Source organism: Microtus oregoni, unplaced genomic scaffold (genome assembly GCF_018167655.1).
Source record: "Microtus oregoni isolate MIOR12 unplaced genomic scaffold, Mior012 000070F_ref0000104, whole genome shotgun sequence".
NCBI lineage: Eukaryota > Metazoa > Chordata > Mammalia > Rodentia > Cricetidae > Microtus > Microtus oregoni.
This window is the reverse complement of record NW_024543977.1, coordinates 3,332,227-3,347,995: the sequence shown is the minus strand read 5'-3', so window position 1 is coordinate 3,347,995 and position 15,769 is coordinate 3,332,227. Positions and strand designations below refer to the sequence as shown.

General features: G+C 41.4%; 1 protein-coding gene across 1 annotated transcript in view; it reads right to left on the bottom strand.

Moving 5' to 3' along the window:
• Gad2 (glutamate decarboxylase 2) overlaps window positions 1-15,769 on the bottom strand; it is a 68,877-nt gene that overhangs the window by 45,970 nt on the left and 7,138 nt on the right. The window contains exons 6-7 of the mRNA XM_041641587.1: window positions 15,233-15,345; window positions 10,059-10,174 (exon numbers count right to left, since the gene is read on the bottom strand). Of these exons, the coding sequence (XP_041497521.1) occupies window positions 10,059-10,174; window positions 15,233-15,345 (229 nt within the window). The remainder of the gene's footprint in view (window positions 1-10,058; window positions 10,175-15,232; window positions 15,346-15,769) is intronic.

Below are 15,769 nucleotides of genomic sequence, written 5' to 3'. Positions count from 1 at the left end.
ATTTTTTAGTGAGTGTTGTTGTGTGCGTGCACACACGCACACACTCATGGCCAACCCTGAGTATCTCAAATCATAACCATCCACCTTATTTTTGAGACAGGGTCACTCAGACACCTCCCTCTCTGGGCTTCTTTAGCACTGGGATTATGAATGCACATGGCCATGCCTGACTATATTACACTGTTTCTGGGGACTAAAACCAGGCCCTCATGTTTGCACAGCAACACTGGTGACTGCTGTCTCCCCAGCCTGTGCTCCTTCACTTTCTAGTAGGGAGAAGCTTCACCCTCTTTTGGTGATGGTAGGAGAATAAGTGGAAGGAATGACAAGCAACCCTGAGACAAACCAGTTCCTAGAGTATGGAGTCTTAGCATGCTGGCTTCTCTCCTTCCATTAGAATTTAGGTGGGAAGTCTGAAGAGTCCCAGCAGTTCCTCCAAGCCACGGCTAGTCACATGCAAATATTTTACTGTCTTAGTGGACCACAGCCTTTACTAGTCTTGGAGAAAACAAAAATGATTTGGACAGCCCTCAGTATCCAGCCATCCCTTCTACTCCCCACACTCCTCCCACTCTCTAGTTTGGTACTTTGGCCATTCTGGTGGTCATTGAGCTTGCTAAAATTATTTAATCGAAGCTTTTGCTTACTGTTCCGCCTTCCAGGACTTCAGTACTTATGATTAAATTGTCTTTGTGGTAATTTTATGTATCCATCCCTTACTCCATGTGTGTCTCTGTATCAGCTCCACATCTTTTATGCCTACTCTGTAAAATAGCCCACTACTGCCATACAAAATTACAGTGATAACTAGTTCACTGTCTGTTTTCTAATGGGACAAAGGAATTGTATGAGGACAGACTTTGTATATAGTTGATAAATATTTGTTGATATTATTGGCCATTTGCTCAGAGAATAAATCCAGGAAAATGTCCACTATTTATTGTTTAGGTTATCTAGCCGAAAATACTAGTGTTGAGGCATAAATCTGGTGGCTAGTCATATCACAGAGGACTAAATAGGCAAGGTCCATTCTGAAAGCAAATCCAGAGGCTTTTATGATACCCCAAAAGACTTGGGATGGGGTCCTTCCTAAGCATGGGGTAGACAGCAGATTCTCTACCCTGACCATTTGCTTGGTGAAGGAGAATTAACCCCTAGACTTCAAACGAAGATAGAGAAATGTCATGGTAGTTTGGGAATCTCAGCTCCCAACCCTTCAGACTTTCCATCAAATGTCCTCCCTACTCTTTAGCTTTGAGAACTATCAGTTGTCTTTGGACTTCATACTTTGTGACTGATATATTTCTCAGACCCTTATACAATGAGGATTTCCAACAACCTGGAAGATCTGGAAGACAAATCTACAAATAAACTAGAATCTGCTTCTTTACTGTTTCTCAAGGGGTAAATTCCATTACTCCTCACTGACCAACAGAATTTACCTTGTCCTCCTGCACATGTGTCCCCCCCATCCCAGGTTGGTTTGCCTTCATTGAGGTGCAATAGAGCTGCATATAGGCAGGGCTGGTGTGGGAAATGCAGATATTATATGAAGTACATACGGAGCACCTGAGTAGATCTCAGTAGATTTTCACGAAGTATAGCCCTTCTTATTCTTGTGTACTCCTACCAAGTGTGATAATATCCTAATATCTCAGCTACCTCAAGAGGGATTTTGAAGTCTTCAAGTAAAATAAATGACTTCATTTACTTGATTTGTTAAAATGAATATATGTCATATGGAGTGGTAAGGAAATCTGAATATGACGATAACCATAGCAACAGAGAATGTAAACTCTGCCAGCACTGTGAATTCTTGGGCACAGCTCTGTTATTGGAGGTGAGTATGCACACATGTTTCCAAGAAGTAATACTTCCCAGACACGAGCTCATGCCACTCCCCTCTCTCCACTGCATCCATCTCACCTGAATGGGTTCAGGGCTTTCCCCACAGGAGACACCAGTGGGTAGTTGGCTAGAGCAGCAATGCTGGCTGTGCCACTAGAGCTCAGGTAGGGGTCAGCTCTACTCTTCCTGCATATTGATTAGCTCACTTCCTCTTTTCAACAACGATGCAGGTAGTGGTTCCTTTTACAGAGGAAAAGGAAATGAGGTCACTGCCCTGAATTAATGTCTATGAGGAGGCCAAGAGATCTTACACCATTTTGAGTTAATTTCAAAACTCATGGGCTTTATATACTATCCTTGAAGAAAAACACACCTATCCAGGCACTTCTAACCTGGCTTTCCACCTGACATGGGATGTAGTGCCATGGGTTTTAAGAAAGATGAGTTCCCTCCATACTCTTCCTGTGACTATATATGGTCCTTAAGATCGGACACTGGGTTATTGCTGGTGTCCCTCTCAAGTATGTCTCAGAACAGCACAGGGGGGAAGGAAAGAAGGGAGGAAGGGAGGGGTTGGGAAGGGATGAGAAAGTTAGATGATAAGAAGGAAGGGAGGGAAATGGAGGAGAGAAAAGAGGAGGGAAGAGGAAGGAAGAAGTAAAGAATCTATAGCTCAGGGACTATACCCCACTGTCCCAATCCCTTATTAGTCATGGCTATACAATATCTCCAGGAGAGCTAGTTATGTGTTTATAGTCACTCACATCTATGTTGGGTGAGACTGCTTTTTCATTCCTGGCTGCCCAGACCCAAAATAATTATTCAGAAACTATATTATTTTCAATACTGTTTGAACAATTGTTTAATCATATTTCTAGACAGCTCTTATATATTAAATTAACCCATTTCTATTATTTTATATTTTACTATGAGGCTTATGGCCTACCAGCAAGGTCCTCTGGCGGCTACATGGCGTCTCAATGGCCCTGGGATTAAGAGTCCCATGCTTTACTGACCGAGATAGCCAGGCAAACAAAATGGCACCAACGTGGACAACTACATCCTCATAAAGCCCAAGAGATTTTGGGAAGTAATTCTAGACACAAAAGAACAGAGTTAAGCATGGCTTCTTGATAGCAGCATTTTCTCCGGTAGGCTCTGTTTGCTAGAGGCAAGCACATCTCATTTAAGAGAGGTTTCCTGACTCAGATTTAGCTGCAAAAACCTTGCAGTTCTCTTTTAAGAGGATCTGCCACAAAGCACTTAAATGGTGTTTATAGCCAACAGCGTGCTTCCTGGTGATGGTAGGGACCTTGAAACTCCATAGAGTTGTGGCAATAAACATGGCTCCCACCAATACCTCCAACATGAAGCTAGACTCTCAGAAAGATTAAGGAATGGGGTGGATCCAGCTGTCAAAGCTACGGTTTTAATCCTAGCCATAGTGCTTAGCAAATTAAAGACTCATGTGGTCAGAAAAAGAGAGATACACAGTAAAAAGATTCAGATAAAAAAAAAAAACTCTAAGTGGTTTACAATATGTTTAAAACTATATGTAGGCTTGGGAAAGAAAAGAAAAAGGATAAAGTCCTTTAAAAAAAGAAAGAGAGTAGTTGAGTGTGGTGGCATAACCTTTAATCCTCTCACTTGGGATGCAGAGGCAGGCAGATCTCTGCGAGTTCAGGAACAGCCTGGTCTACAGAATGAGTTCCAGGACAGACAAAGATACATAGAGAAACCCTGTCTCAAAAAAACAAAAACTGGGGGCTGGAGACGATGGCTCAGCGGTTAAGAGCATTGCCTGCTCTTCCAAAGGTCCTGAGTTCAATTCCCAGCAACCACATGGTGGCTCACAACCATCTGTAATGAGGTCTGGTGCCCTCTTCTGGCCTTCAGGCATCCACGCAGACAGAATATTGTATACATAATAAATAAATAAAAGAGCAACAAATTCTAAAAAAAAAAAAAACTAAAAATAAAAATAAATAATAGAGTTTAAAACAAAGTCACATAAAGATAAAAAATACACAGAGAATCTGGATACTGTATGTCATTGTGTTGTTTTTGAATTGCTTGACTGCTGAGGAAGGAGCAACAGCTGCTAAAAGACATTTGATTATAAATGCTGCTGAATTAATCCAACAAATATACTTTGAAAATCCCTTAACTTTAAAATATAAGTCAAAGGATATGTTACTTTGATGAAGAGGTTTTACTTTTGTTTCCACAGGAAATGAGAGCATGTGGGTTCACTCTGGGTTAAGAAAAATGTTTGATGAAGGAAGACCCTCTGAAAAATCTCACATAGGAGAAGATGGCATAGATGAGCCAACATTTCAGAGGACCTCTGTAGGAGTTTCCTCTGAGTTTTACATCCAGAATAGCTTCAAGACTGCTGCCTGAGATGATCAAGCCTCAGAGCATATTCCACTCAGGACTTGACCATAATCCTAAATTTTCTTTAGGTTCCCATAAGATTATCAGTGCCTCCACTCAGCAGGAAGCAGCCTAGAAAACTATGCCCACATTCCCAAAAAGGTGAATTATAGATGTTTGTCTTTTTTAATTAATTAATTAATTTATAGAATGTTGGTTACAAGTTGTTATGGGTAATGGTCAGGAAAAAGCTAAACAAAGGAAATTAGATTTAGAGTTCTTATTTTGGAAAGAAAAAAAAAGGAAGCACTGTGAGTCTTGTACCCTGTAGATGTCTGTGGCTGGTATTGGTTTAATAAAGCACTGATTCACCAGTAGCCAGGCAGGAAGTATAAGCAAGGAAACCAGAATAGAATTCTGGGAAGAGGAAAGGCTCAGTCTGCTGTTGTCACCCAGACACAGAAGAAGCAAGATGAGCTAAGGAAAGCTTTTAAGTTCTTTTCCAGGAGTAAGCATGGGAAGAAAGCCACATGAGGGTAGACTGAAAATGAGGTACAAACGCAGAGGCAGATGAGGGGTATTGAAGTTGAACTGACTTCAGATCCTATTTTCCTATTCTCCCTTCTGTCAGTTTGTGTCAGATGTGTGCCAGTGCATTACATGAGAGTTACCTTTTTCCATGCTGTGTGAAACGTTTTTTCTTAAATAAAATTTTTGTATTTTTGTTGTTGTTACTTAAGGATACATATTTTGGGAATTGACTCCCTCCAGAATGCCATATATGAAATGTGCAAACTGTTTTCTGATGTAGTTAGGAGAATTACTTCCCTTCTTCCCATGAGAGGCCTGAGAAGATGCCTGCTGACCCATTCTAGAAGACATGGATACAGGCAGTTCTTGATCTGTGAAAAGTGGAGGGACTATGTCCTGGTGATTTGCCAGAGAGATCCTCCTCTTTCTTACAATTATGAAGGACATTTTTCCTCAATGACATTGGATTATCTGTGGAAACTATTTCTGGAGGAGCTTCTGTCACACGAGGAATAAAGAGAGATGTGAAACGCATTTCAAAGTATGGGACTTCGAGAGTTCAGAGCGACAGATGAGATTTGAGCTAGGATTGTAGATCTTTGCTATATCAGCTTTTAAGAACTTATCTAGAACTCATTCAATCACTTTTTGTTAAGCTTTTTTTTTTTTTCATGGAAGGCTTGGGGGAGGTGATGATTCAGCAGAGGGGGAATGTGGAATGAAGAGGACTGTTTGGCCCCTCTGGTGTCATGATCTTGTGATGTTATATATTGCAGGGAAGTCATCTCGGAACGCGTTGCTCATGGCCTCAGTACCATTTCTGTTGCAGCTCAGTAGTGACTCACTCACTTCTAATGCTGTCTGTTTAATGGGGTTCTATCCAGGTTTTGCAAGAAAGCAGTTCATTTGAACAGAGAGAAAAATGTAACAGCTTGTCCTCCTTATCATCTAGATGAGTGCTAGTCTCTGCTGTCTCTAGATGATGTTCCAGTCTGCTCTGATCATGCAGGTAATAAGGGGTGACTCCCACACCCCGAATGTTGGACGTGATGGGCTATGGAGTCACTAAATGTCATTTTCTTCCCAGGTCACTGTCCTGGTGATTTTTATGTCAAACTGACATTAGCTAAAGTCACTGGAGAGAGGGAGCCTCAACTGAAAACACACCTCTATAAGACTGGGCTATTATTGGCAAGCCTATAGATGTTTTCTTAATTAGTGACTGACTGGGAGGGTCCAGCCCATTGTGGACGGTGCTATCCCTGGGCTGTTTGTCCTGGATTCTACAAGAAAGCAAGATGATTAAAGCATGAGGGGCAAACCAGGAAGCAGCACCCAGCCATGGCCTCTTCATCATTTCTTGATCCCAGGTTCCTACCCTGTTTGAATTCCTGTTCTGACTTCTTCAGTGATTAACAGAGATATTGAAGTTTATACCACACAAGCCCTTTCCTCCCAAACTTGCTATCGATCAAGGTGTTTCATTACAAAAACAGTAACCTTAACTAGGATTATGGCTCCAACTAAGCATGTCACATGACAAAGTCAGCACCCAGAATAAAATAACATTAACTTAACCTGGTTTGGTACATTAGGAAACATTAGCACTGGAGTAACCAGAAGAGGAAAATAGCACTTGAGACATAATATACAAGTAAACTCAGGAACCTCTAGCTACAGGATGGCATTTAGTCCCAGCCTAGCAGTTGAAAGAGCAGAACTGGATGGCAGAGGAACAGGGCTGTGCCACGCTGGTTGTGTAATACAGGGCAAAGCATCTCTCATGGCTGCAGCTTGGTTTTCCCTCTACAAAGCAGGATTGGTGTTTTATAAAGTTATGTAAGTACAGCTTCCTGTGCCCCAGGCATGAGGCAAGGGTTTTCTGACATTCTCATCTGCGTCCTCCAAGTATCGGGCTGGGACAACCTCTCAAAGAAAAAGAAAAAAAGTCACTGTAACTATTGTCCTCCCCACTTTAAAACCAGTACGGCAGCTCCTTTTTCTTCCTTATGGGAGAAACCCCACTGCAAGAACTGACTGTGTTTAGACAGAAGAAAAGGCCATTTATGAAAGACTTGATATTTTTCTTTCTTAGACTTTTTGGAGGTATTTCAGGAGCTTGTACAAACAAAATGGTTGTAAAATCTGAAAATACGTAGGAAATCTGTACCCTTGCCCTGAAGTCAAGAGGAGCTATAGGAAAGGATGAATCAGACCCAAAGGAACTAGAGATGGAAATCAGGTGAGTTCTCTGCCTGGCACTTCCAGAGCAGGACTCACTTGTACGCACTGCACCTGAAATAGTCTGGGTGAAGGTGCAGGTAGGTGCTGCGCCACTTTTTTCCTAATAACGTTCCTCTAGCCTGGTGTAGGAGCGTGGTTTATTCCAGGCATAGGCAGGAATTGATAATTTAGCATCATCTTCTAATTAAGAAAAAAAAGCTCATGGCAGAAATTTGATTATGAAACTACAAAACCTTAAGTTTACAGCACTTATAAAACCCATTGAACATGGAGAAGTTGACCTAGTACCTACATAGAGCCTTCACCCCTATGTTCTAGCATCTTTGGTAAGGAAGGCAAGCTATCCAAAGTAAATGTAAACCAACTCAGCCACAAACCTTGATGCACAAAGTTTCACTGTCTGCACCATATGCTAGGGCAATGGTGGCACAAAGCTTGTGGTTAGTCAATGTCTGCTCTGACTTAAGGTTCATTCTGCAAGGTGGACCCCATACCTGTTACTGCTTTGGTGACCAAGGACTGAGACTAGATATCGCAAGGACCTAGGGTATAGCCAAATACTACTGTTCTAAAAAAATATAGTGCGTCTTAATAACAGGCTGTTCTACTCATAGACCAGTGCCTTGCTCAACCATCATCAGAGAAGCGTCTCCTTGGCAGATGGGAACAGATACAGAGATCCACAGCCAGACATGAAGACAGTGACAGACCTCAGAATACTCAGGTCTAAATGGAATGTCCCCATCAAATCCCTCCCTTTGAGGCATAGAGAAGGCTGTGGAAGATGAGGTAAAAAGAGTGTAAGAGCCAGAGGGGATGGAGGACACCACTGCCAACAACAAACCAAGGCCCTCTAAACCAACATGAACAAAGCTCATATAAATTCAGACTGAGGGAGCAAGCACAGGGCCTGCCTCAGTCTGTGCTAGGCCCTTTTTTTTTTTTTTTTTTTTTGGTTTTTCGAGACAGGGTTTCTCTGTGGTTTTGGAGCCTGTCCTGGAACTAGCTCTTGTAGACCAGGCTGGTCTCGAACTCACAGAGATCCGCCTGCCTCTGCCTCCCGAGTGCTGGGATTAAAGGCGTGCACCACCACCGCCCGGCTTGTGCTAGGCCCTCTGTATATTTTATTACCACCCCACAAGGCTGTGGAAATCAAATAATTTTATTCTCATTATTTATTGAAGTATCTTTAGACTGTCAAAGAGTAATCAGATATATCATATTTTAAAAAGAATAATTCATGTGTCAAAATGGAAAGTCTATACCCAGGGTCAATTGCTATTCTAGGTAAGGATCATAGTCGAATTACCATTTTTCATTGTATGCACTGAGAAATAAACAACTGAGTTGCCTTTCTTTCTCTTTGGAATGAAGGAATGGACTTCAAGTTTATAATATGAAGAACAGAAAGCATAGCAAAAGTAGTCTCAGAGCATATGGTCTGAGCTTTTCAGAACAGGCTGTCAATCTTTGCCAAGTGTGAGGCTCCAAAGCTTATGCTTAAGGTAGAGATACCTGACAGATAGCACAGGGCAGCTTGCTACAGGCTAACCTTAGAGAGCCAAAGAAAACAATGTCTAACATAAAACATTTCTGAACATTTTGAAGCTGAGTGTACAGAAATATTTAATTATCTAGAGATCTAGATCTGCTTCTGGGAAATCGGGAAAAGGAACATATACTTGTTTTCTCCATAGAGAATAAGAATTATCTCCTGATGTAGGTCAAAGCATGAGGCTGGTGGCCCTGCTGTGTGGCATAAGCTGCTGCAGTGTAGCTCCCTTGCTGATTTGCCCTGCTTGGCGAGAGAGAAAGGGAGAGCTGGTTCTCTGGTACATTAGAGCTGTTTGCTATGTGAACAGACTGGAACATTGTTTTCTTGCCTACATGGTCGTGGGAAGGATAGCATGTATTCTTTGAAGGGAACAGGAGGAGTATGAAGTTCTATGTCATGATATCCAACAAGGAAGGCCAGAGTTCTTATCCTCCATCTAGCTAACCCCTAGAGGTAGCCAGGAGCCAGTACATGACAGAGATAGGTCTCTTTGTGGTACTTAGGATGCTTAATCTTCATTGGAGGTTTGACTGGATTCAGAATGACCTAGGAGGTGCACAGCATTTCTAGGTATGCCCACGAGATGTGAGTGTTTCCAGAGAGGATCAATTGAGAGGGGTACAACCCATCCTGAAGTGGGGTGCACTAACCCACGGGCTGGAGGTGGAGACAGTGAAAACGGGGAGAAGGGAGCAGGTTCAGCCTCTGCTTCCTGGCCCCATCATGGTGTAAACTGCTCTGTTCCACCATGTGGTCTCATCACATTGGACGGATTGTCTGAAACCACAAGGGAGATTAAACCCACCCCAAGCTGTCTAAGAAACATAACTAATACAGTACTAAAAGCCAGCCAGCTTGGAGTTAAATGGCTAAAGGCACAGGGTTGAATCTATTTAATCACTAAAACTGCAATTTTAATCGGAAAGGGTTCATCAACAGGGCTTCCTAGAACTGGATGATATGAAGCCTGTCTTCAGTGGTTTGGAAGTGTTGAAAGCCACACTGCCTTTTCTCTTGCTTCTGGCCCTCAGCACAAAGTATAGACAGACATGGAGGACGGGAGCTGGAATTCAATATACTCTGCTTTGGGGCTGGAGAGATGGCTCAGCAGTTAGAGAGCTAGGTACTGCTCTTGCAGAGGACTAGAGTTCGGTCCCCATCCATACTGGGTGGCTCCCAGCTGCCTGTAACTCCAGTACCACACGGAGGCCTCTGGCCTACATGAGGACCTGCGTATATATGCACATACCCACGCGCAGATATACACATATCTATAAATAAATCTTTAAAATAAAAGGTATAAATTCTGCTTTATCTTTGAGGTTTCCATGCATTTCAGAGACAAAGAAGATTTTGGACTGCTCAGCTCAACTCGACTGTCCCCTCATTCTTTGAAGTGTTTCCAGGAAACGGAACATGTGGAGAAAAAGCACTTGTGGGTGTTATTCATTCAACTGAGGATCATCAATGCAATGGTAACCCTGGGAAGAGTGCAAACACATACGTGCTCTGACGTGAAGGCGATGAGCCTGGGCACGGCAGCCATTCCTTTCTCCTTGACTTCCGGAAACATCTTATAGCGGGCGATAAGCATGGCGTACATGTTGGAGATGGCGCCACCTGAAGGGCACAGAAACGGTTACTTTTTCTAATCTCCATCGACAGCATTCTTTATTTCACAGGCCTACAGCAGTTTCTTTCACTGTGTGAGTCACAGCTCAGGATGGGGTCATAGAACTGAATGAGGTGGGGAGGCGGGGTCGAAAAAGCTGCCGACAGTAAAATGTCTCACAATATACAACGACCACAAACTATTTCAAAATCAAGCATATAATGAATCTGAGATGTTTCGGGCAGTGCTTGTCCATGTTACATTATGCAAGGTGACTGTACGTTGTTTCTAAACACATGAAATATTCACTTGGTCTTTTGCATCATGCTACATAATACCAATGAACACTGACTGAAGTGGCTTTATTCCGATATGAGATTATTGTATCTTATAAATAACAGTGTTTTTACTGTACATGCAACAATTTATGCTTTTATAGAAATTTAATAGCTTAGTTATGGAAAACAAGCTTAATATTTCTCTATCATTGTTCCTTAGCTGGTCCTTATCAATGTATCTGGGGTGTATTGTGTTAGGATGTTTGATTTTTAAAGTTGCTATTTGAGTTGGTGATATGAGTTATCATAAATAACCAATGAATATTGATTTGGGACTCGGACATAATTTTCTGCAATTTATGAAATGTCCTTAAATACACTTCTGCCATTTAATATTGTGTATTGATGCAATGTGGCATAGGCTATCATAAAATAAAAGTAAGGAGTAAGTCCAAAAATGATGATGCCTGTACACACTGCAGTATCAGGTGTCTTTTGTTTGTCCTTAATAAGTGGCAAAATATTATCCATAACAAAATTACTTTAAAATAATTGTTTATGATTTATTACAAGTGAATATCTTATTTGTGTGTTTATTTTACACACGTAGAAATCCAGGTAGATCCCAAGTAAAAAGGGATAATGAGTGGGAGAAGCTGACGAAACCCTGACCTGTAACTTTCAGAGAAAATGCTTATAGTGTTCCTTTGAACTGCATCCTCAGATTCAAGGTACAGCTAAGATGGTTCAGAAAAGCACATTTGCCCCAAGCACCTTAGATGCCAGGCATGATGGTGCACATGTTCAAGTCTAGCCTGGTCTCATAGTGAGTTCCAGAACAGCCAGGACTATAGAAAGACCCTGTCAAAAAGGATGGGGAGGGGTAGGGAGGGAAGACAAAGCACCTTAAGGGGAAGTTTTAACTTATTTAGCTCTTCCTGGGGAGCTCTTTGCATCTTATCACATAGCTGGCTTTGAACTCATGATCCTCCTGTGTCAGCCTCCCAAATTCTGGAATTTATGTATGTACTATTATGCCCATCTTGAAGAGACTTTTGAAAAGAGTTGTTTTTCATTCTTTTCTCTCTAGTTTATAAGCGTAACCAGTTGGCATTAGGCCTATAAAATCCTGGTACTATGATAGTGGCAAATAGTTATTTCTTTTCTTGTTATAGCAATGCCTTGTGCTTGAATTAAGATAAACAAACCACTGTTAAAGCTTCAGGCTGCTAATGGCTCCTACAGAATGTCTGATAAATGTCCACACTTATCTCATTATTCTCTGTTCAGTCCTTTAAACGGGTCTTTTCTTTCAAAGATATCTCTGAGATACAGTTGCACTCATTGATGCGATGCTGTTTGATGATGTCAGCTTCATATGGAACTGCATTTCCTGTATTTCCCCAAGACTGTCAAGGATTTTATATGATAAAGTTTTACCCTGCTCTGTAAGTAACATCTCACATGACCAGCAATGAAACTTTCTGCAGGACTATAGAGAAGCTTAGGAATTTTGCTATCCAGGATATATGAATGCACACAAATATGTTGGCAAAGAAAGCATGAGACCAGAAGGCAGAGTAAAAGTGTATCCCTCTGCTCACTCCAAGGAAGAAACTCTTGGGACTATTTCCTGGATGGTTTGATCAATTTTTTCTTATAGTGGCTGAGGATCAAGCAGGCTCTGCCAAGTTGAAGGGCCCATACAAGGCTGTGACCTTTGCATTATGAGCCCTGGGCTATATACAGGCAGGCCACTTGGTACAAAGTCACCACCAACCAGATCGTGGTGTCTCTATAGTCAGAATGCAGGCAGTTACTACTACCTTGTTAAACCCTAGAGGTTCAAGACAACAGAAAACAGGTCAAGTATGTTCAGGTCTGATGCCCAGTTGAAGGACAGACACTGTGTGATGGTGGACTCAAAGCAAAGCTTTAGAGGATGTTCCAAGCCAGCTTATGATTTCTCATTCTTAGCACTAACAGACAGTTTGAGCTATAGAATTCCTTAAAGGTGAGTTGTCTTAGGCTAGTAAGGTGGTTAGCCCCACCAGTGGCTTTCAGTTGCCACGACAACTCAAAAGATCCTCAGACATTCCCAATGGTTCTTTAGGGAGGGAAGCATTGGTTCTCTAGTTGAGAGCTACAGCTCTTGTTACATTCCCAGTCTGAGGGTGGGGGAAGGGAGAAAAGAAAGGGGGATGTACAAAAAGAAAGCACTCTTCACGTGTAAACTAGTGGCTTCCAGCCCTGACCTCCTGCAACCTTGAGGATGATGAAGAGACTTGTGCACATGAGGATGAGGATGGGTGTTCGAAAGACTACGCCAGGAAAAGATCTGTGGCTAAGCCAGGTCTTTCTCCCTAGTCCTTATCCTTTATGACCTGCCAAATACTAGAGTGCTCTTTGATCCTCAAGTGTAGATAATATCACATATACAGAATTCTGCTGTGGGATAGAGGTCCTTCACCTTGTAAAGATTTGTCACTTTTATTGGTTTAATAAACTGCTGATCGGCCAGTAGCCAGGCAGGAAGTATAAGCAGGGTGACCAGAATAGGAGAATTCTAGGAAGATGAAAGGCTCAGTCTGCAGTCGTCACCCAGACACAAAGGAAGCAAGATGAGAATGCCTCACTGATAAAATAGTACCAAGCCACATGGCTAACACAGAAAAGAATTATGGGTTAATGTAAGATATAAGAGTTAATAAGAAGCCTGATCGAATATGCCAACCAGTTTATAATTAATATAAACCTCTATATGTTTCTATGGGACTGAACAGCTGCCGGACTAGGTGGGTCAGAAACCTCCGTACCAAAATTCTAGGAGTCATAGTGGAATTTCCAGGAAGTACCAAGTCTCTGGGTGCTAGTGGTGGAGATGAACAGAACTGAACAACAATCAAAACAAGTTGAGCATTTTGTCCAAGCCAAAGACCCAACTCTTAAGATTTAGTCCTAGGAATACAGGTAAAACCTAGGTGCCTGTAATTCTACTTTCCCTGCTCCCACTCCTTGGATCATTTGACTCTTTAGCCCAGGAGCAAGACTAGATGCTATCTAATAAAACATCGGCCAACAAATAAGGATGCTATGAGCCATCACTCTTCTTTTAGGAAGTTGAGGAGAAACAGGTCCCCATTGCTTTCTCTTGCTGTCCCTTCTGACTTGGAGTATTTATATTACAATATAACACTACATCCAAGGCTTTCTCACTAAGCCTACGAGTCTTCAGGCTCAAAGGAAGAATCTCCACAGTTTCCACCTGATAATTTGCCACCATCCACAGGCCATATAGATCCTAGAAGAACCATCAATGAGGCGTCATTCTTGGGGTGTATGTTTTCTAGAGCATGCAGGTTCCAAGACAAGCTAGATAATTAGGCATGTCTCCTATTTAGACTAGTCAAAATTTCATAGTCAATATCCTACTTCTATGAACCATTAAAATAGAAACCATGTTGTTCTTGGCATATCTCAGGGACAGCTCAACTCCACAATCAACCTTATAAGAGAATGGGGAGAGTAGAAATGATGTTGACATCATAAGCCTGCTAACCCTACCTAGTCCTCCATGAAAATGTGTCTTAAGCATCAACTTCAGACAATAAAAACCAAGTTACAAACTTAGCATCAAAGGAGAGTAAGCTCTAAATTGCCTAGAAAATGAAAGAATCTATCACGACTATTGTTCAATGACTTGTTTTTTTTAAGACTAATTTTCTGTTCCATTTAACTAACACCTTTCCCTTTAGCATTTGAAAAAACATGATATGTACTTAAAAACATGAAATAACAGTTGAGAGGTGGTTAGACAGACATATGCAGTTTTGCGACCGCTGTTGTTGGGTCTTTGTTTCATCTTCACAGGTTTTCTTTCTTCTCTCACTTCTTGCCTGCCTCTGCAGGTTTGCTTTAGAGGGATCAGAATCTGGCCATGCTGTCGCTGGATTGTGCAGATGGCCTCTCCTGTCCATCCCACCCATCAGAGCGTACTGAAGACTGGCTTCCTCTTACTGATTAGGTTCTGCTCTGACACCAGACTTCTTTTGCATGGGTCAGTGACTTTTTTCATCACCCTCCTAACTTCCCTTTCATTAATGAATCAAGTCAAGGTCACAGTCGTGAGCTAAGGGCACAGCATTTGTTTCAGGTTGGTTCTATGGGCTGGGAGAGGTATAAATGTGGATCCTAGGGTGTGGTGGCTGGTATAAAAGGCAAAATGGAAAACATTGGGTGCCATAAAAAAGAGAAGGAAGGAAAACTATCTCAAAGAAATCCTTACGCTCTTTCAGCTCTAAGGAAACATCTCCCATGCACTGTTTGTCCTCCTTGAAATTTGAAATTAGCCTAAATGCACTTCCCTGCTCATTATTCCAGAGACTGGAGAAGGAAATGAGCTCAACGGAGGAAGCACGCCTCTGCACACACCATCACCCCCTGGGTGTTGTATTAAATGCCTCTTTTACATTTCACTAATTCTGGGAGATGCAACAAGTGTGGATTTCCTTATTAGCAATCGTTATTCCTTTGTCCAGCACTATACATACATCTTAGATATAGGTAGAAGTATTGGGTGACTATCATGTCTGAATATACCGTTAAGCACAAACAACTGGCATTAGTAAGCTTGAAGGTGTGTTCAATGGATTCAGCCACACTTGTTATTTTGATAAGCACACAGCCTAGGTATTCTAATCATAAACACAAAATAGATGTTTGCTTTTCTTAAGTTTATAACATGGCATGTCAGAAGAATAAAACAGAGAAATTTTAAAATATATATACCAGGAGAAAATATTCCATCTCCAGAGCCCCCTGGCCAGCCAATGATCTCCCTCATTTTCTTTAGTGTGACATATTCTAACAGCACAAATACAGGAGCAATCTCATAGGTGAACCTGAAATGTATAAACGACAATGTTTTATGCACGTAGCTCAAATAAGTTATTTACCATTATAATATCACAGAATATTTTCTGATTTTGAAAACTTACATTCATAGTTGGAAGGATTCTAACACTAAATATAAAATTTTTTATAAAAGACTTTCCAAAAACATTACTCATTTTTCTGTTGCATTAAAGCCAAGATCTTCAATTACTGATATAATATACAGGAGTAGCTTATTGTACTGAATACAAAACACGACACAGTGTGACACTGGAAAATGCAGCAGTGGCTCTGTTCTCTTTCACATAACTTATCATTTTAAATCAGAATACTAAAAAGTCTTTTGTATTTTAATATTTTGCATAGTTTGATAAAATCACATACATATAAAGGTGTTTTTAAAATTAAGCTAGAACGAGAATACATGATGCA